Source organism: Juglans regia, chromosome 7, assembly GCF_001411555.2.
Source record: "Juglans regia cultivar Chandler chromosome 7, Walnut 2.0, whole genome shotgun sequence".
Lineage (NCBI taxonomy): Eukaryota > Viridiplantae > Streptophyta > Magnoliopsida > Fagales > Juglandaceae > Juglans > Juglans regia.
Window position 1 is genome coordinate 44,103,233 of NC_049907.1, and position 21,043 is coordinate 44,124,275.

A 21,043-nucleotide genomic window follows, 5' to 3' on the forward strand; every position below is an offset into this window, starting at 1 on the left:
ACACGAGCATCAGCGATACCGATAGTGGGACTGGAGGTTGACAATGGTGATGGTCAATGACTGCAGGTGGTGCACAGCGGGAATGGGTGGGTTGAGAGGGGGAATCAAGTGGGAGTAGGGGCTGAGAGAGGGAAAACATGTCTCGTGTGCTACAGATCAATCGTGAACAGTGGCTAATCCGTAACACAGCTCATTGCCAAATAATTGAGCGATTGAGTGGGCAAAAATATTCGCCGACCTCTACCATCGAAATTGTTCACTGTAGCATAAATCATAAGTGCAAATGCACTTTTATATTTGTCTTCGTTTTTTAATCATTTTTTATATATTTTTAAATATTTAAAAAAATATCAATTTATTAATATTCACTTCATTAAGTAAAAAAAATTAAAATTAAAATTAAAAAAATCAAACGATCATTTTTATAAATTCAACTAGCATTTTTCTTTCTATTTTTTTATTATATGGAAAGGTAAAACAACCTTTGAGCAACGCGGTTGAGGTGAGCTGTCTGCAAAACATGTTCACTTGAGTTTGGAAACGTGACCGTTTTAACGTAATTTTTTCATTTCTTAAAGAATTACAAAACCTTGCTAATTCATTACTATCCCTCCACTATACCGAAGCAAAATATAGATGGCTTTGGACAAAAATATAGAAGGGAGATGAAAATTTAAAAAAAAATAAAATAAAAAAAAAAAAACATAAAGCGCTGATCACGAACTTGGCACTTGGTTTTAAATGGGTGAGGTGAGCTGTCTATTAATCATCGTCACATGAAGCCCTCCTTGCTTTGTCTCTTTCCCAATACGGTGGCCTCGCATTCCCCAGAGACAGCTTACCGCTAAGCCCTCCTATTGCCTCATTCAGTAGGGGACCGCTGTAATGTTGCTGCTGCTCTCCGCAAATCCGACCACTCCTGCTTCCCACATCATATCCAGGTGCTGACACGCAGCTAGGATCCATGATCATGTCACCTTCCAGTATGCGGAGCACCTTCACCATAAATACATGAATGAAGTAAGCCAAAGCACGTCCAAGTCGTCATTACATGTTAGAAGTACTGTTGGGTTAATTATTAAGCAAGTTAGTGATCCATGAAACCTAGAGCAAGCAAGCAAGCCTGCTCTTTTTCAGGGAAACAGGCTCCCACTCATCTCACAACGCCCAAAAACCAAAATATTTAAAACCTCGGATTTCGGCTCTTGATTTGTTTCTTTGACACTTCCATCCACTAATATAAATCCAGAGGAATCTTTTCCACTTGTCTCCAAATTCCTAGGCTACTCTAAGAGTCTAATGTCTGGTTATTAGCTGCCTTTTGGCTTCTGTCTTATAATTCTAGCTTACCAAGCTGGAAAGCATTCAGACAATCACTTTTTTCCCAAATCTCATTAGTGTTTCTTCCACTGGCATTTGCATATTTTTTGTTGCATATCTTCTGAGTGACAGGATTTCAACATAACCCCTCCTCCTGGCGTTCCTGACCCCTTGAGTATTTGTTTTTAAATCAAAATTAAGCAATTAATGTTTTCTTCAAATCTTCTCTTACCTGTGACATACGAGGCCTATAATGAGGATCCCGCCGTATGCATAAAGATGCAGCATGCAGCATGCAATAGACCTCATTTTCTGAATAGCTATTCCCTAATCGTGGATCAATGAGTTCCTCAATGGCATATTCCTCCAATAATGGGCGTGCCTGTTCCAAATCAAAAGGCATCTATAAATCAACAAGAATCAACTTTAAGAACCAACAGCTAGAAGCAACCACATTAACTTGTTTCTTTTCTATTTGGCCTTGTCAAGAGCTTAGCATGTTTCTGAACACCATTATCTATTTTCATTGATTATGCACTCAATAAAAACAAGATGGACCAACATGGATCAACAGAAATATAATTAGAATCCAACAAATCATACCCATTCTGTTAGACACTGCTGACCCTTGGGACGGTTGAGGTCCACTGCTTTTCTTCCAGTAACAAGTTCCACCAATACAACCCCAAAAGAATAAACGTCAGCCTTTTCAGTGATCTGCCCACTTTGTGCATATTCTGGGGCCAAGTACCTACAGCACAACAGATCATTGGATTCTGAATTGCATGGGGAAAGTAGTGCTGTAACGTCCCAATGGAAGGCCCAAGCCACATGGTTTATACTCTAAAGGACTAGTCAATGATACAATTGAAGCTCCATTAGAACATTATAAAGAGCAAGAATCTCTGCTTCCCAAACAATGTGAGATCCCATTCGTCACCTACCTACCCTTATCACTTAATGGGGTATCACAAGAGCATAAAAGGAAAGGCTGTAGTACTTACCCGAAAGTTCCAATTACTCTAGTTTCCACACCTGTGTCCCCATCAGGCTGCCACCTTGCCAGGCCAAAATCCCCAACCTTGCAAAGCAAAAGTTGAACCTAGATCACAACACTATACAATTTCTCTACACACTAACAGGTGAAATAACACATTTGATGCACCTTGAAAAACACCTAAAGCAAAATCTCACTATGAACAGACCTAGAAAATTTGAAAAAAGTAATATCATTATATTCTATGATGTAACTGTTATATGTAAAAAAATATTCACAATGTTAACTTTAAAGAGAAGGGAACCAGAAAAGGCTCCTTTGGTGTCAAAGGATCCAACAGCAAAGACTTAACAATAAACCATCAGAGTTGAATTTCTCCATTGTCTTTATAAGTGATTTGAAAAGTTCTCCATATTAGATAGGACCCTATGAAATTTCCATACCAGTGGTTCAAAATCATGGGTGATAAGGATGTTGTTTGGCCGCATGTCACGGTGGACAATGCAACCCACCCTACATTCTTCATGAAGATATCGCAGCCCTCGAGCAGCTCCCACAGCAATTTTTTGTCGTGCAGACCATTCTAATGGCTCTTGATGTCGTCCTGAAACAAACCCAGATCTTCAGTAAATTAACAAGAGTAGCTAGCAAGAAAATTAACTTCAGAAATCTAATCTAGTAATATATTAAAAACCTAAAAATGATAATGATTGTATTAAAAGAGAATGAGTAGGATTTAAAGACTAATCCGGGAAGACTTCATCAAGTTTGTTCAGATTTTTTTTTCTTTTTTATAGGTAAGTTTGTTCGGATATTACTGCATACGGTGTCTAGTTCAGAAGCAGCAGAATATAATATTCCTCATTCTAGACGCCATAAGCTGTGTTTTAAATGAAGTAATAATCTAGTAAATGAAATAGCAGAAACAGTCTATGTATCCCTCCTGATTCCGAATAAATTACCATATAAATGAGAATCCAATGACCCATTGCATATATATTCATAAACCAGCAACCTTCTTCTGTCCTCAATACAGAACCCAATCAGCATAACAACATTTCGATGCTGAGCACAGCTCAGAACTTCCACTTCTGAGCAAAACTCAAGATCCCCCTGAGAACTAGCCAATTTGTGTTGCTTGACAGCAACTGCCTGACCATCTGGAAGTACACCTCTGTGAACAGATCCAAATCCTCCTTCTGCCAAGAAATTGGCTTGTGAAAATCCACCTGTAGCAAGCTCGAGTTCAGCATAGCTAAACCATCTTGGGGGTTTTCCAAACACTGGTGCCTTGTGTTGACATATTGAACACAATGGAGGGGGCCCAGAAGGCGCATTTCTTGATAAGGATATTGCTTCTCTCACATTTCCACTGAACTCAATATCAGATCTGTAGTTCAGCATGCCAATTCCAGCTTCTCCATCAAGTTTTGAGAACTTCTCGAGCAAAGCTTTGGATGTTGATGCTTGAGGCTCATCAACGTGTCTCTTTGAACTTCCACCTATGTGTTTTGAGGACTGATGAGTAGAACTTACAAATTCAGCCACCAAAGGCTGGAACCTCAAACTTGATGAGGATGAAGATAAATGCTCACTATCTGTGTCTGAACCGGTCTCATCAAGATCCTGGTTTTGTTTAATAACTAGAGAATCATCTTTCTTAAGATCTCCGTTCATCTCTGAGATGAAAAATGGCGAAGTTCCTGGATCTGAGCTTGACACTGATGAAGCTCCAGCTTCAGTGGCTGTAAATGGTGTCCCTAGCTCTGGACTACTAGATGGGGTCACAACTGGTCCTTGAATAGTATTTAAAGAATCATTTTTCTTTTTGGGGTGCTTTTTAGTTGTTTCATCAAACTCGGAAGGTAAAGAACATGCTACTTCGGGTAGTTTCTTAGCCGGCCCAACCAAATTCAAGCGGAGTACTTTTGGCTGGGAACGCTTCATAACCACAATGTTACACTGCAACTCTTCCATGCATCGTTTTTCCTCATGTTTGAGCTGTCTGTTTAAAAATATATAAATAAATTAGATAGGCCCAACATGCATAATGAAAAGCAAGAACATAAATTCTTAATGGAGATATCAAAAGGAAAGAACTTCGAGAATATCTCATGTCCCTCACAATCTTATGCATATAGACTGAGCAAATGTGAAAAGGAAAAAATAAAAAATAAATATATTACTTGTCTAGTACCACCCAACTGGCTTGAATTCTATTGGCCTCTGCAGCCACAGCGCCACAAGGAGATCCAGAAACAATTTTTATCTTTACATTTATCTGCAAAGCAGAATCAGGATGAGAATTATAGTGGAAGAAACAACTGGAGAGGCATATCTTTAACAATTCAAATAAATACATAAGCCACTTACCTTATTAGGATTATAAACATCATGAAGTTGAAGAATCATTTGGGAGCACGAATCTGTAATATCACACTTCTGCTCTGAACTTGCGCCCGAATGAGATTTCTTGTGACCATTGGCACAGTCCCCTGCAAATCTTGGGAAAACCCATAGTTTCCTTCCTGAAGAATCGTGGCAAAAATAGTGTCAGTTGGTGCTTATCTACCAGTAAGCATAATTAAAAAGTGTTACAGGATTCGCAGGATTTTTGGAGCACGAATCCCAAGGTTTCATCTTGATAAGGGGCTTCCCTAAATATTAATCATAACTCCAGCAACAAAACCAATGGCAGTTGTTTTATTACTGTTATCAGAACAAAAAAAAACATCCATGGCAGAAAAGCAAGATCCGCAAGGTGGTAATGTCGAAACATTTTTCCTTCCAAAAAATTAAACTATAATTACAGTGTAGAGGGAGAGGACCCAAGGTTCACCTGCCCTTTGTCATCTCCAATACTTTCTCGGCAACACACAGAAATCAAGCCTCAAACCCAAGATACGGATCAAGAAACAAATTTCTTACCATTAATTGAAAATGAACCCACTGTAGCAATATTGACGAGCAGGTCGAGAATATAAACTACTAATCTAAACAACCAAACATCAAACTGAAAAAAGTACCGGGGGATTGACATAAAGATTAACACCCTCATAAACTTGGACGGAATAAAAGGAAAGCATCAATTATGAAAAAAGTGCAAAAGCGACTTTGAAGGGTATTCCAATATAAAGCATCAACTTATATAACACAACCAATTAATTAAAAATTCGATAGCAAAAGGAGCACAGATCAACAGGGGTAAGAAAAGATACCGGAACTTTGCGAAGGCACAACCACAAGCAATGTAATGCAGTCTCCAGGTTGAACAACATGGGTCAAGGCCCACACCAGAGCTGTCTTGGGAATATCCTTTGATGCCTTAACTGCAACGACGACCTTCTCGGCGCCATCGGAGCTTTTCTCCTGCTTCCCTCGATTATGTTCTTGACTCATGGACACCGCAATACAATCAAACCTCTTTGTTCAGCAGATCCAATTCTCGAAACCCATCAAACCCCCTCCAACACAAGCGCTGAAGCACAAGACCAAAGCGACACAAACAAAAACACAAGCATTATTATTTTGCCCCCACCATGTTGGATTCCAAGGACATGTACCACCGACTTGTTCACCGTTCCATTAAGAACCAGAGGAGCCACAAATGACAAGACCGTTTTCACCAATTCACACAAATCCCCTCTAGGAACACTCGCTTGTCCTGTCTGAGCCGGTGAAATCTTGGAATAAAAATTCCCAAAATGGTAACGTTGTTATTGCATCTAGTTACCCGTTCGGCGCAAAAAGCAAGACACGTTTCTCCTTGAATGAAGCCTCGATAGTAAGAGAATCCGAACACTGTTATGCAAGGCGATACAAAACGAAAGACGACACAGCAGCGAAAGTAGACTGCCTACGAGCCTTCAAATCAATGAGTCAAAACGATGAAAGAAACAGCTCCAAAGGTGAAAGTGAGTTGTCAAAATTTGGATCCAACTCAGATGATTTCTTTTTCGCTAGAAACGAAATTGAGAAAACTCAGGCCAAATATAGGCAGATGAAATGACCATCAGTCTTGAGGCCGTATAGAGTCGCGGTTAAAAAGTTTTACTAGCTCTACGAATCTCAAATTAAACCGTCTCTCAAACCCCACCGAATGCTACCCTGCACAAGCCGGATTAAAATTCTAGTCAGAATCGGTACCCTCACATTAAAGACAAAATCTCTGTTTGGGGTTCTGAGATACTGAAGGAAACTTTCGAAACAAAATTTATTTAAAAACGAAAAAACTTTTCCATTATGGTTATATTTGGTTCAGAATCAGAAGACACTTCACCGACTGAGCATATGTCTTCATTCCAGTCACATGTTATTTCTTTTTCTTTTTCAGGAAACAACAAAAGTATTGCATGGGATCCAAAACACAGAGTTTCCTCGCTCTTTACTTCAATTTTCCCGAAAACCAAACAGACTCCAACAGAATGGAAAAAAAAAATTAAAGAAGTGCGCACACGCACACATAAACACAACAGACTCCAAAAATCAAAACGAACAGCAAGGTAGATTCAACAGGAGCATTAATTCCAATCCATTCACGCGAAAAGAACAAACGCACTAGGCTCCAAACTTGAACAGATTAACCTTATTTCAAATATCTGAAATAACATTACCATTAAAATAATAGAGCTATACTGTGTTTTTGGTCTGTTCTTTCACATCAGGGCAGCACCCAACACAAAAACATACAAGCATTAAATCAATCGAATTCGAAGGCTGACAAAGAGAGCGTCAAAGCGAACAATCCTTTTGGTTTTTCAACTACTGAATTTACATCCCGGCAGAGAGAGAGAGAGAGAGAGAGATACATACAGTTACGAGTTTACGGAAACATACAGTATGCAAGGAAATGATTATGAATTAAGATCTCCTTCCTCCATGCACACAAATATATGCAGCAAGCACCTCCCTATTACCTGTGGCCGTTTCTCCGCAGATAGTCACAATCCATCGGTTTCGTTGATTTTCTTGTGCATCCTCGTCGAGTACTCTCTTCACTGACAAATTTCAACCCCCCTGGTTTTGGACCATATTTCGGATTTGACCCTCTAGTAATCTCAAACTTGCACACAACTATGGGCAGCCTCGCTTTGTATTAGACGGCGTCGTTATATGGTCCGGTTTTCCATTTTAAGATTTGAAAATTTGTGTGGGCGCGGCGAAGTATAGGAAAAGGTTAACTTTGGCTTATGGCCTTTGTCCTTATTTAACATTGGCGGCGAATAGATTTTTCTGGTTTTTCAAATTGTCACGAATTTGTGGGGCCCTATACTCGTTTGGTTCAAATTAAAGAGTATATAATTTTCGGACCACAACGTCGTTTTTTTTACGGATAAATAAGTTAATATAAAAATTAAAAATTAAATAAAATATTATTAAAATATATTTTTTAATATTATCTTTATTTTAATATTTAAAAAAATTAAATTATTTATTTTATTTTATGTAAAAATTTATAATAATATATAAAATAAAAATAAACGAAATCTAAGATTTACCAACATTATTTCTTAACATCTTTAATTTATATGTTATAATTAAGTATAGAGTTTTGTTATATACAGTTATTTTTATATATTATTTATACACATCATTGATATGATTAATTAAAATAATTATTTTATATTAAAAAAATGACATAATCAATTATATTAATAAAATGTATAAAAAATATATAAAAATGAATACACATAGATGTTTTGTTAAGTATAAACTAACTAGTAATAAGCTAACTATAATTTTTTTTAGAAAAAAAACTATATAAATAAAAAAAACTATATATGAATTTTATAAATTTGAAAGAAAAAATAATTCTCAATTTTTATAAAATAAATTTAAATTGATGTAATTTTATATGATATGTTAAATTTATTTTGAAATAAAAATAATTTTATAATCTAATATTTTACATTATATTATACTATTTATAAATTTATTTTTATATAAACATTTTATCCCTAAAATATTTGAAATATTTATTTTAGAACGGGCACGAACAGAGTGGAGATTGTAAAACGACAAAACACATTACTCAATAATGAATGGTCACTGACCCTCCAGTTGCCACGTGTCATGATTTTCTCTGTCAAACCCGTCTGCAGCTAAAAGATAAATAGAAATGTTGCCTCAATCGTAAATAACTCGCGAAACATGCCCGTTTTCCCCAACCAACCCCTTCCGATGCCACTCCTTCCTCTACAATTCAATATTTAAACCTCGACATAAATGCCAAAGCGTGAACTTAACCAACAGCTCACGTTAGCATTCAGTCCTCCTTCCTCTCCCGTTGCAGTATGCTAGTACCACAGACAGATGTCCAACCGTGACCACCCAATGAGGGACCCAGACGACGTTACCCATCGCCGTCAGGGTTAGCTACTTGCTGCCTCAACCCTATCAGCTGACAGTCAGATTCGTACTCGTACCAATTCCCGAGGCAAACGTTTAATCCAAATCTAAATCCAATCCTCTGTTACATCACGGCGCACCCCTCTGCATGCTTGGAACCGTAACCCAACGCGGGCTGGCGTTTCGGCGACTTGACGTGACTCAGGTTTTGACGCCACGTATCCCGGATCGTGTCTCAGCTTTCCGAACCTGCGAAACACTTGATTACTCCGTATGCTGTTCCAGGGCTACGTTATTTTAAGCTAATTAAAAGGTTAGGTTCGGATAAAATAGCATTTTTATTCAATTTACATTATTAAAACCTATACTTTATGTAAATTATTTTATTAAATACATTTTTTAAAATGAAATTTAGATATAGATTAAAGACCGTGCTATAAGTACGGAGACTTTAACCGAATAATTTCACCGATAAGTGTAAATATATTTTTTTAATTTTTTAATTTAATTTTTTTTAATTTTTTTTAAAAATTAAAAAAATATATCAATTAATTAATATTCTTTTTCTTAATTATTAAGTATAAAAAATTAAAAATTTAATTAAATACTTTTATCGAGCATTTTTTTCGATTCAAATAGTATTTTTCACATATTAAACGCATCATTAATGTTGAATGTTTTTTCGTATGAACGGTAAAAGTGGAAACATATATTTTACATAGACTAATCGAGAAGATGCTTGGATGATGAGATAAGATGATAAATTTTTTTAAAATTTTATAATTTACTTGTCAAATATTACTCAAATACAAAACACTACAAAATTTCAAATGTTCGACTTTTTTCATTTAATTATTATTTGATTCTTAAAGCTTTTACAAACTTTAAAACAAAATATAAAATCAATACAGTTTTTTCAAACTTCAAAATAAAAATAATATTACAAACGTATATTCAAATAATTTTTTAATTTTATAGTATTTTTATTCAACTTTTTATCTCAAAATTTTCAAAACTCAATAAAACATGGTAACTCTAATCATTTCATTACTATTTACAATATTATAATCTTTTTATATATCTAAGTATCCAAACAAAATTTAAAACAAATCGGATTGAACAAAGCTTTTTCTTAACTCGACTAAAAGTAAAATTCTGATCTTTATATATATGAGAATTGATTCAAACACAAAAAAATTATACAAAATAAATTCACAAACTGACGTGATTTCATGTAATTCATTATATATATTTTATAATAAAATAGCTTTACAATCTGATGTATCATATTAAGTCAAGCCAGTTTATGAATTTATTATTACATAATTTTTTGTGATTAAAGTATTTATATATATATATATTGCTTTTTAACAAAATGGGATTATATAAAACTAACTATAAAATATGATAAATATCTAAGAGGATGAGAAAGAAGAACAAGACAATAAGAAGATGCAGAAATGAGATAAAGTGTTCAACTGGATTATGCCAAGTGATTATTAATTTATCTTACAATGGTATCTAGCTACAGAATAATACAACAGTGATAATCACGCATTCCAACTCTAATATCGTACTTTAATGTAAATTTGACTCATTATTTTATTACATAGCAATTAAAAATCCTTGCAGTTGATTGCATGGGGAGAATGCGAATAAAAGATAGTATTGAAGCAAGTCCGAAAGGTGTTTTTGTCTTCTTCCCGGTCTTAATAAAGTTGGGACAACCACCCTCAATTTCATAAGCTCGCTAGACGCCATGCAAGCTAATTAAATCATAATTTATTATTTTGGGATAGGTTTTTTTTTAAGCCATTTATATATTGGAAAATTTTAAATATATTTAAAAAAAACTTATAAAAAAATTTACTTATTCACGTATCAGTTATTGATATATTAAAAATAATAAATTTTAAATTTTAAATTTTAAATTAAAAAAAAAACTAACAAAATAAATATTATAAATATAAATATAAATACAACTGCAAGTACATATAACGCTACTGTTATATATACAAAATTCTCACAATCCTTTATAAAAATTGTGGTCCTAAAATCCAGTAGTTTCAAACCAAACCACCGGAGACGCGACAATTTTCTCTAATATTTATTCTCAGTTTTGTATTCATGCATGCAAGTCTCTCCTCCCTAAGTGGACCCAAAAAAATCAATGATTTTTAGGATAAGTTCTGGATGGATGGGCCATATATTCAAATGAAAATTTATCTTTTAAGGGTTACCATTTGCCAAAACCATACTCTTTGATTTTTGTGATACGTGTTTACCAAAAACAAAAAAGAAACTGATCACCCACATTCACACATTAAAATTAATGCAGCTGAGCCTTTCTTGTCTCTAGAGCTATTGATCTACAGCTAAGAGTACTGTCCAACTAGTACACGAGTCTCTGACATGTATATTTGCATATCCACGTGAGCAGCAACTTGGGAACTTGCTTTAATTAATGATCAATTTTTTAATTCTCTTCATTTCCTCCTTATTCATAGGTTACAGGATATTTATTTAATCTATATATATATATATATATATATATATATATATAAGCGTTAACGTGACATAAATTCATTGTCATTGAAGTTGGTAGGTGAAAGCCGTCCCCACAAAGAAAATTTATCAACACATGCATGTTTTGTATGGACATGGAATGTGTTTGTCGTTTAAAGGTTGTTCTTGTTTATGTTTGACAAGTTGTTAGGATTTACCGTTGTTAGGGTGAAATCACCACTTTTTCAATAGTTTAAGTTAATAAAAAGAGATAACTATAATTATAACACTTCATCTCATATATAAATCAGACTCTTTCATAATGAGTAGATCAAATATTTAAAATATTTAATTAAATAAATAGATTGTAAAGTCAATATTTGAATTCAATATATCACCGTATTGAATCGCTACTTGTTCTACTATTTTAAGCTAATTAAGAATAGATAAACTTAATTATGTGCATTATATTAATATATTCTTAATAACTAGAAATTAAACTCTTTTATAGTAAGTAGTGTATAGAATTATCTAAAATTGAAATAAATAGCTAAATTATAGTTGAGCAAAATGGAAAATAAAAATATCTGCTACCTTTTATACTAGCTTATTTTTCTATATATATATAATAACAGAGATAGTGATATCACTTATCATGCATATACATGGCTATATTATTATATAGAAACGATCGATGGGAACATCATTTCCAGAAAAAGACAATCCGGACTGTCCAAACTTTAAAGTTGCAGAGTTCCAAATGATTAACATTTTCATGGTAATATCGATCATATCATGAATCATGATCGATGATCACATATGTTTGGATGGATCCCATTAGATGCACTTTTTAATAATTGCATGCCGCCACCTATCAGGATCCAAAGTCCATCCAGAAAAAGTTAAACATGAATGATGAAGAAATAAAAAGTAGCAATTGACAACTACATCAAATTTATTAACTAACAGAGTATATTTATTCTATGACAAAAAGCGTATATATATAGCTTATTAAGCTGGACCTCTCTCTCTCTCCAACTCACGGCCCTTGCCGTCGTCAGCAGTCGCGGAGTAAGCTGGACCACAGGGTTTTGTAGTTGCAGGGCTCAACAGAAACCACCTCTCCACGGTGCTGGGTATATTTTCACTGGTCTTCGCAACGCCGTGTGAGCATGTAGTTCTTGACACCTTAACTTTTTACTGCCTTAATCACGGGATCAAAATAAAGAATAACGTCACGTTTACAAAATAAAAAATAAAAATGACTTTATATAGTAGTAATTATATGATTTGATTTAACACGTCACATTGCTTATAAGATGTTTATATTTAATTCCTTTTGGAAGTTTGATATTTTTAGAAAAAAAAATTAATTAATTAATTAAATGGATGGTAAGACCGAAACAATTGGAATAAAAAAGGTAGGTGAACTGATGGAACGTGAGACCATTTAAATAAAGAAGGTCAGAGTGCTTGTATATGGGCCTACACGTCCAGTGCATGTTATCTTTAATAATGCGATCTTGGTGTACCGAATGCCAGTATCCTCTTGTTCGCATGCATGCATGATCCTACATATAATATGTTTATATGTACAGCACAACTTTCACCGATGCCTGTAGTTGTTCTTTCTATGTAACTTTTTACCCAATACATAGTATTCGGTGACGGGCCTTTTAAGACTTAAGTACACGGTGGTGGCCACATAGCCCAATTCGCCCAAACGGCCCAACTTTATTTTTATAACGGGCCACATCCTCAACACCAGCATGACTGACACTTGTAGTTAGGGGTGGGGGCACTCCGCTATCCTGCCCCCGCTCCGTTATATATCAAAAAATAAATTTTAAATATTTATATAAACATTTATATGAATAAATATATTGTGAAAAGTAAAAAATATAAAGTTTAGTCTTACCTATAATTAATTACTAAAAGTCACCATCCCTTCTGCACTAACATTACGAGAAATGGACGCCTTTTTCTGAAGTAAATATGGGATTTCAGCAAGGATAAAAGTCGTGGCAGTAAATCATCATCTCATTGGCAATTATTGGAGTTAATCATGAAATATTGGACTGTATAGTCTTAATGTCTTATGCCTCCAAATAAGTAGAGATAAACGATTGACGGTAAGAAGCTAGAGTAGTTGTTATGATGGATATGATTATCTCCCGTATATATCTTTAATCCACACACATAGGAGTCCTAATATTAATTCTAACTTGCTATAGATCAGTTCAATCAATTAAACTTCTGTAAAACATTAACGAGATCCTTCTTTTCTTGGCTGATAGTGTAAGGTGGTAGTTCCTTCGTTTTTCAAAACAGAGAATTATTTTCTCAGCCTGGTCCGAGTTTTGTGCATGGCAATGGAGGAGGACAATCTTTCAAGGAGATGGGAGGGTTTTTCTTGATGTCATGTTTCGCAGGCCTGGACAAATCCATGCAGGCAGTGCCATGATGTGAATTATTCGGAGCCCTCGATAGTGTTCCAGTGCAGCTGTACGGTGGTGTTTCGTATGTCCATGACGATGAATGAAAAATAAGTGCTATGAAAGTAAAAATAGATGACACCAAGATTTACGTGGTTCGGCATTATGCCTACATCCACAGGGGTTTAGGGAAGGAAGTCTCCTATACAATATATATGTTTACAATCACTCATGGATCCTCATATATCACTGTATAGAGAAGGTTGTAGCTCTTCTTGTTGAGGGCGCTGTCTTCCTTAAGACGCTACTTGAAGAAGAAGATCTGATTAAGGGAGAGTTCGGTCCGTTTGAGAAGTAGAAGTCGTTTATTAGTCTATCCCCTTTCATCTAGCTATATGCTTTATATATGTACCCATTTGTTGCGTGTGTCAGCTTCCTTCCTTGGCCTACTTTCTTTCTGGCATGCTCTGAAGCTCTATGCCAAGATATGACTGACCCCCTTGACGTGTCTGACTTACTTTTCTTAATCCCTTCTTATCTCTTCCTTGTTCCCCTTTTGTCTTTAGTGATATATTGATGGGCTTGGCCCAATTTATGGGCTATGACGTTTTTCTCCTTCATAGAACCCTACTAATTTTTAGCACCATTTTGGGGTTGAAAATTATAAAGAAAATTTATTGTGTTCCTACTTCCTCAGCTTATCTTCGCTCATATTTTCTCTGTTTCTTTTCGTTTATTTTTCCTCCCATCTCCTCAACTTTTCTTTTCGAGAAGTTCTGTCCTAGATGGACTTGACAATGTAAAGCGTGAGCGTGGAGCTCGAATGGTGCAGGAGGTGGACTCGACCGCGTAAAGTATGAAAGCGGAGCTCGAATGGTGCGGGAGATGGACTCGACCTCGTAAAGCGCAAACGTGGAGCTCGAATGGTGCAGGAGGTGGAATCGACCACGTAAAGTATGAGCGCGAAGCTCGCGAGCCTAGCGACTCAGTTTTGTTGATGGAGATTCTATCACTGGCAATGTATCAACAACTTTGCACGAAGCCCGACAAGTCACTGAGACTTGCATTGTAAATAGCTATTAGCAGGTCAGAGCTCATGGTTTGGTTCCTGTACTTTTATACTTCGTGGATTAGCACTTATAGGTTGGCAGAGCTGAGGGTCCTGCTCCCTCACTAACGCATCTCATTTTGCATGAAGCTTGACAAGTCATTGGGACTTGAGTTGTGAATAACTGTTAGCAGGTCAGAACTCATGGCTCTGTTCCTGTACTTTATATTTCGTGGATTGGCACTTATAGGTTGGCAGAGCTGAGGGCCCTGCTCTCTCACTAACGCATCTCATTTTGCATGAAGCTTGACAAGTCATTAGGACTTGCTTTGTGAATAACTGTTAGCAAGTCATAGCTCATGGCTCGGTTCCTGTTCTTTTATACTTCGTGGATTGGTACTTATAGGTTGGCAGAGCCTGAGGGCCCTACTCTCTCACCAACGCATCTCATTTTGCACGAAACTCGGCAAGTCATTGAGACTTACGTTGAGAATAGCTGTTAACAGGTCAGAGCTCATGCCTCGGTTCATGTGCTTTATACTTCGTGGATTGACACTTTTAGGTTGGTAGAGCCCGAGGGCCCTACTCCCTCATCAACGCATCTCATTTTGCACGAAGCTCGGCAAGTCATTTAAACTATGTTGAGAATAGATGTTAGCTAGGGGTGTAACTGGTCTGATCCGGTCCGGTTTTGGACAAAATCTATGACTGAACTAGTATGTACTGGTTTTGCATTTTTCAAAACCAATTACGCCCCGGTTACCCTCCTAAACCGATACCTCTAGTTTTACCTGTTTTGGGTCGGGTCAGGTCCAGTTTTCCTTTCTTTTTTTTTTAATGTAAAAAATATATAATAAAATGTTACTTCTTATGATAAAATGTTATTAATAATTTAATATATATATTATGTTTAAAGCATATGATCAATTAAATTTTTATCTTTAAGATTAAACTTTTATTTTATAAATTATAATAATATTATCTTATATATAATTATATTAATAACATATGATCAAACAAATTACAAATGTTCATATTTAAGATTAACATTTTATGTTATAACTTATAAATTATAATATGAAATTATTTCATATATGATATATAATTATATATATTATATATAAAAATCTAATATATAATTATATATTATATATAAAACTTATATATATAAATATTTTGTATAATATATAAAATTGATTTATATATATTTTTTCCAACCGGTCCAGTTCGGTTCGGTTCGGTCTCGAAAACTATGGAACCGAAACCGGACTGGATCCAGTCGGTTATCATAATATAGGAACTGGTTCCAGACCGGACCGGTTCAAAACTGGACCAATCGGTCCGGTTCAGTCCGGATCGGTTTCTTGATTTTTCGGTTTAAATTTACACCCCTACTGTTAGCATGTCAGAGGTCATGGCTACGTTCTTGTGCTTTATACTTCGTGGCCGATCTAGAGACTGAGCTTTTCTTTTGGTAGGTCGGGCGGTTCTTGACACACATGCTTGTAAGAATGGGAGGAAACGAGGGGTTAGACAAATGAGCTCTAATATAATCTATCATTTGGTTAAAAGACTTAAACCAGGGTTCTATCCTGAATTGTGCCTTAATCAGGATAAGTTGGTGGAGGCTATTGAGCAGCTCCACCAACAGTCATAACTTGCCTAGGTTGGAACTGCCAAGGGTTCGGAAACCCTCGGACATTTCAAGAACTTCACTTTTGGGTGAAAACTAAGTGCCCAAGTTTTGTTTTCATGATGGAAACAAAATGCAAACAAGATAAGGTGGAGTTAGTAAGGAACAAATTAGGTTTTGATTGTAATTTCACAGTGGATAGTTGGGGTCTCAGTGGTGAATTAGCCTTTTCCTAGCATAGTTCTTGTAATATGAGTCTGGACTTGTACTCTAGGCATCATATTTCAATGATTTTAACTTGTGATGAATATGACAGGCAAGTATTGATAATGTGCTTCTATGGAATTCTCAATTCCTTATACTGGTCAAAGGGAGGAGAGTTTGAGACTTCTAAATTAATTAAAACCAAAAGATGATAAAGCTTGGCTCCGTGTTGGTGACTTTAATGAGATTCTCCACCAAAATGAAAAAGAGGGTGCTGCAATTAGACCTTACCATTAGCTGGAGAGGTTTCGAGAAGTAGTTGATGGATGTGGGCTTAGTAATCTTTGTTTTCAAGGTAACAAATACACTTGGAGTAACAATCGAGAAATAATTTGCTCACTAAGGAAAGATTGGATAGAGCCTTTGTCAATCTAAAATTGTCTTTAATGTATGAGACTTCTTGTGTTATTACCTTACCTGCACAGACCTCAAATCATTCTCCCATTTTAGTGAAAATGAACCAAAATCAGAATTGCAATGTTCAAAGTAGTAGACTTTTTAGATATAAGGCCTATTAGGATAAAAGGGAAGATTGTGGTAAAATTATTGAAAATAGCTGAAAAAAAAGGACATAACTGCAGTAGGTTGTTGTCTAATGGCCTGCATATTTGTAAGAAGCCTTTCATTCAATGGAATAAGAGGTCTGCAAGTAAGAGCAGGGGATTAATGCTTTGATAAGTTGAAGAAGATTTCAAAGATGCAAGAGATCAAGAAGGGTGAGTATGTAGCTGCAATTGAAAAAATATGTAAGGGAGTTGACTGTTTGTTGGAAGAAGATAATATAACATGGAAGCAGAGAGCCAAACAAAGATGGTTGCAAGAGGGTGATAAAAACACTAAGTATTTCGATATGTGTGCAAACCACAGAAGGAAGACTAATAAAATTAGCAAGATTGAAAGGGAGTATGGATCTTTGGTCACTTCTACTGCAGAGATCTCAGGGTTATTTCAAAATTTCTATCAAGATCTTTTTTCTTCCTCTAATCCTACAAGTATCACTGAATGTCTTAGTTCACTAATATCTAAAGTTATAGAAGAAATGAATATAAGGTTAACCAAAGTGTTTGTGGTAGAAGAGGTTAAGGATGCTGTTTTTCAGATGAATCCTATGAGCTCCCTTGGACCATATGGGTTCACTGCTGGCTTTTATCAAGTACATTGACATATTGTTGGTTAGGATGTTTGTAGTGTTGTTCTTGAATTTCTTAACAATGCGGGTGGAGACTTGAGTTTCATTAATCATACTTATATTGTGTTAATTCCAAAGAAGAAGAATCTAAGCAAGTCTCAGACTACTGGCCAATCTCCCTTTATAATATGATTTACAAGATCATATCTAAGGTTTTGACATATCGATTAAAGAAGATTCTGCCTAAGATAGTATCTCCTAATCAAAGTGTCTTTATCCCGAGAAGGTTGATTCTTGACAATGTTATGGTGGCTTATAAAGCCAAACATTAAATGAGTTCAAGGTAAGGGTAAGACATGCTACATGGCATTGAAACTAGACAAGAGCAAGGTTGATAACAAGGTGGAATGAGAGTTTCTTCAAGTTGTTATAACTAAATTGGGGTTCAACCAGAAATGGATTGGCCTAATCAGGAGATGCTTAAACTCAATTTCTTATTCTATTATGCTAAATGGCTCTCATCAGGTTCATTTCAAAGCTTCTAGAGGCTTAAGGCAGGGTGATCCATTGCCACTCTACCTTTTCATCTTATGTTCAGAGGCATTGAGTGCCCTACTCAACCATGCTGAGGTGTCTAAAGCTATCACACGTATACCCGTTGTTTGAGGACAAATTTGCATTAATCACTTGTTCTTTATATATGACAACTTGTTATTTTGCAGAGCTAATCCTTTGGAATGAAGCAGTATGACTCGATTGCTGGATCGTTATGAAAAAGCTTCAGGCCAAAGACTTAGTAAGGACAAGACCTCTATTCATTTTAGCAGAAATACAACTAGGGAAGTCAGGTGATCATTCTGAGTATTGCTAGGGTAAGATCCCTGTCCTCCTATGAAAAATATTTGGGGCTACTTGCTCTCATTAGCAAATCTAGTTACCAAGCTTTCACTAGCATATTGGATAGAGTAAGAAGCAATGTCAATAACTGGAAAACTAAGCTTCTCTCCAATGTAGGTAAGGAGATTTTTTAAAGGCAGTGATCCAAGCCTTGCCCACTTATTGCATGAGTGTGTTTAAATAAAATTAAACAAGTGATGAGGAAATTTTGGTGGAGCCAACAGTAGAATGAAAGGAAGATTCATTGGGTTTCTTGGAGTCAAATGGGGCAGACCAAGTTAGTAGGAGGATTGGGTTTTAGGGATTTGGAGAGCTTCAACTTGGCACTATTTGCAAAATAAGGATGAATGATTATGCAGAATCCAGAGGCTATAGCTAGTAGAGTTTTCAAGTTGAAATATTTCCCTACAACCTCATTTCTTGAAGCTAAGTTGGGTGCTAACCCATCATTTATCTGAAGGAGTCTATCTGCAGCAAAAAATCCTTTGGAAGAGGGATCTCTATGGAGGATTGGTAATGGTGAACATGTGAGAATTTGGAAGGATCATTGGATTCCCCAGCCATATTCTTTCAAAATCCAAAGTATGCTTGCTGTGTTGGACTCTAATGCAAAGGTAGTAGCTCTCATTGACTCAGACACAAAATGTTGGAATGTTCCATTGATCAAAGATTGTTTTTCAAGTGGGGAAGTGTAACTGATTCAACAAATGCCTGTAAGTATTTCAAACTATCTAGACAAGTTAGTGTGGAGATGCAGTATGAATGACCTTTTTACAATTAAAAGTGCTTACCATTTACAAAAAGGATTGATAGAAAGGTGGAAAGGGCAAGATTCAAACTCTAATTATGATAGGCAAGTCTGGTCTCTATTCTGGAAGCTAAATATTTCTAATGCAACTAAGGTTTTCATGTGGAGAGAATGCTTGGACTCTCTGCCAACAAATATAAATCTGTTCAAGAGGAGGGTTGTTGAATCACCTTTATGTCCCATTTGAGGGGACAAGCATTCATGCAATATGGGAATGCTCTACTGCAAAGGATGTGTGGTGCATGTGTGCAAAAAACTTCAGAAGTGTGGATTTTCTCCGGTCATTTTTTGGAGTTAATTGCAACTATTTTTTAAGTGTTTGATTGAGAGCTAGTGGAGGAGATTGTCACAATAGCTAAGAAGTTATGGCAAAGAAGGAATACATTTATCTTCAAAGGTTCTTTTATTTATCCAACGTAAGTTATGGTTCAAGCAAAACACGCAAACCTTGCATTTCAAGTTGCTAATAAGTTGGAGAGCAGGGATGAGACAAGTTTGAATGCCAACATTAGTAGATGGAAACCTCCTCCTGTTGGGGTCTACAGAGTGAACTGTGATGCAACTCTTAGCATGACTACTGGCAAGGTGGGCATTGGGATACTAGTAAGAGATAATGAAGGGCATGTTATTGCTAAAAATGAATGCATAAGTTTTTTATTCAAGATCCTCATTTGGCTTAATCCTATAGGGCTCTTAAAGCTGTTAGATTTGTTATGGAGATTGGAATAAGAAAGACTATTCTATGAAGGAGATGCTTAAAATGTTATTAGAAATATTAATCATAGTAATGATTCTAGCCAAAACTCAGAAGCTTTTATTTGGGATACAAAACATGTGCTTTCACAGCTAGAGTTTTGGGAACAACTCACATCATAAGAAGAGCTAATGTAGCTACTGATTTACTTGCTAAGAATGTTGTACGGGTTTTTTAGGACATTATTGATATGGAAAGCTGTCCTCCTTGTAATCTCTCCCTTATTTGAGGTTTTTAATCAATAAAGAGCATTTATTCTTTAAAAAAAAAAAAAAATCTAACTTGCTGGACCCTATATGAATAAATTCATCAGCTTAATTCGTAGAAAACTGATAATTACAATCTTTGCATATTCTTTTGAAAAATGTGCAAAAATATGATATTTATATAAAACAAATTATTTGTTTAATGGTGATTCATATATTTTTCAAAAAGAGTATACAAATAATGCACAATTCGAGATTCTATATAGTATTATGATATTATCCGAGCCCCAAACGAGGAGAGACATTCACGTCCGGTTCGGAGGGCGGGGATATCATGACCCTTCTATCACTGTGCCTTTGCAATTGGTTCAATTATATTTGCGATTTTGTTGGTATGTGGGACTATAGTGAGATATTCTTAGATATTATATAAATAATAATGAATAGTAATAAAAATATGTAAAAAATAATAATAATAAAATAATAAATAATAATAAAATATTATAATATTATATAAGAATATTTCAGTACCTAAACTAAGTCTAGTGTATCCTTTTTAATAGTGAGTGGTTTTTATAAGTCAAATACAGAATAATAATTGAATTGAGGAAGCTTGCTTGTCACTCAAATCATCTCTTCTGTCTACCGAATTATGAGAACAAAAAAATACATTGTACCTTTTAATCTTAAAAAAAATTG

The 21,043-nt window shown here is 35.5% G+C and overlaps 1 protein-coding gene across 4 annotated transcripts; it reads right to left on the reverse strand.

The window, feature by feature from the left end:
- Positions 1 to 533: 533 nt before the first annotated feature.
- LOC108991294 (inactive protein kinase SELMODRAFT_444075-like) lies at positions 534 to 7,355 on the reverse strand. 4 transcript variants are annotated; one of them, XM_018965473.2, is made up of 10 exons: positions 7,234 to 7,355; positions 5,536 to 6,424; positions 4,691 to 4,845; positions 4,504 to 4,598; positions 3,280 to 4,322; positions 2,761 to 2,921; positions 2,325 to 2,401; positions 1,924 to 2,071; positions 1,553 to 1,702; positions 534 to 996 (listed from the first exon to the last, which is right to left on the reverse strand). In XM_018965473.2, the coding sequence occupies exons 2-10, from the start codon at positions 5,714 to 5,716 to the stop codon at positions 763 to 765; spliced, it is 2,244 nt and encodes a 747-aa protein (XP_018821018.1). In that variant the 5' UTR covers positions 5,717 to 6,424; positions 7,234 to 7,355; the 3' UTR covers positions 534 to 762. The 4 variants fall into 4 exon arrangements, with proteins under 4 accessions (XP_018821018.1, XP_018821016.1, XP_018821015.1 ...); XM_018965471.2 differs by having other exon boundaries at positions 7,154 to 7,355; XM_018965470.2 differs by having other exon boundaries at positions 7,130 to 7,355.
- Between the last annotated feature and the right edge of the window lie 13,688 nt (positions 7,356 to 21,043).

What these genes read in the sequence shown, in the direction of transcription:
- LOC108991294 (XM_018965473.2), bottom strand. Translation starts at nt 5,716, where the DNA reads ATGAGTCAAGAACATAATCGAGGGAAGCAGGAGAAAAGCTCCGATGGC. An exon ending in AGTTGGGTGGTACTAGACAA is followed by an intron (nt 4,323 to 4,503) that starts GTAATATATTTA and finishes ATTTTTAAACAG; the next exon opens with ACAGCTCAAACATGAGGAAA. An exon ending in CCCATGATTTTGAACCACTG is followed by an intron (nt 2,402 to 2,760) that starts GTATGGAAATTT and finishes TTGCTTTGCAAG; the next exon opens with GTTGGGGATTTTGGCCTGGC.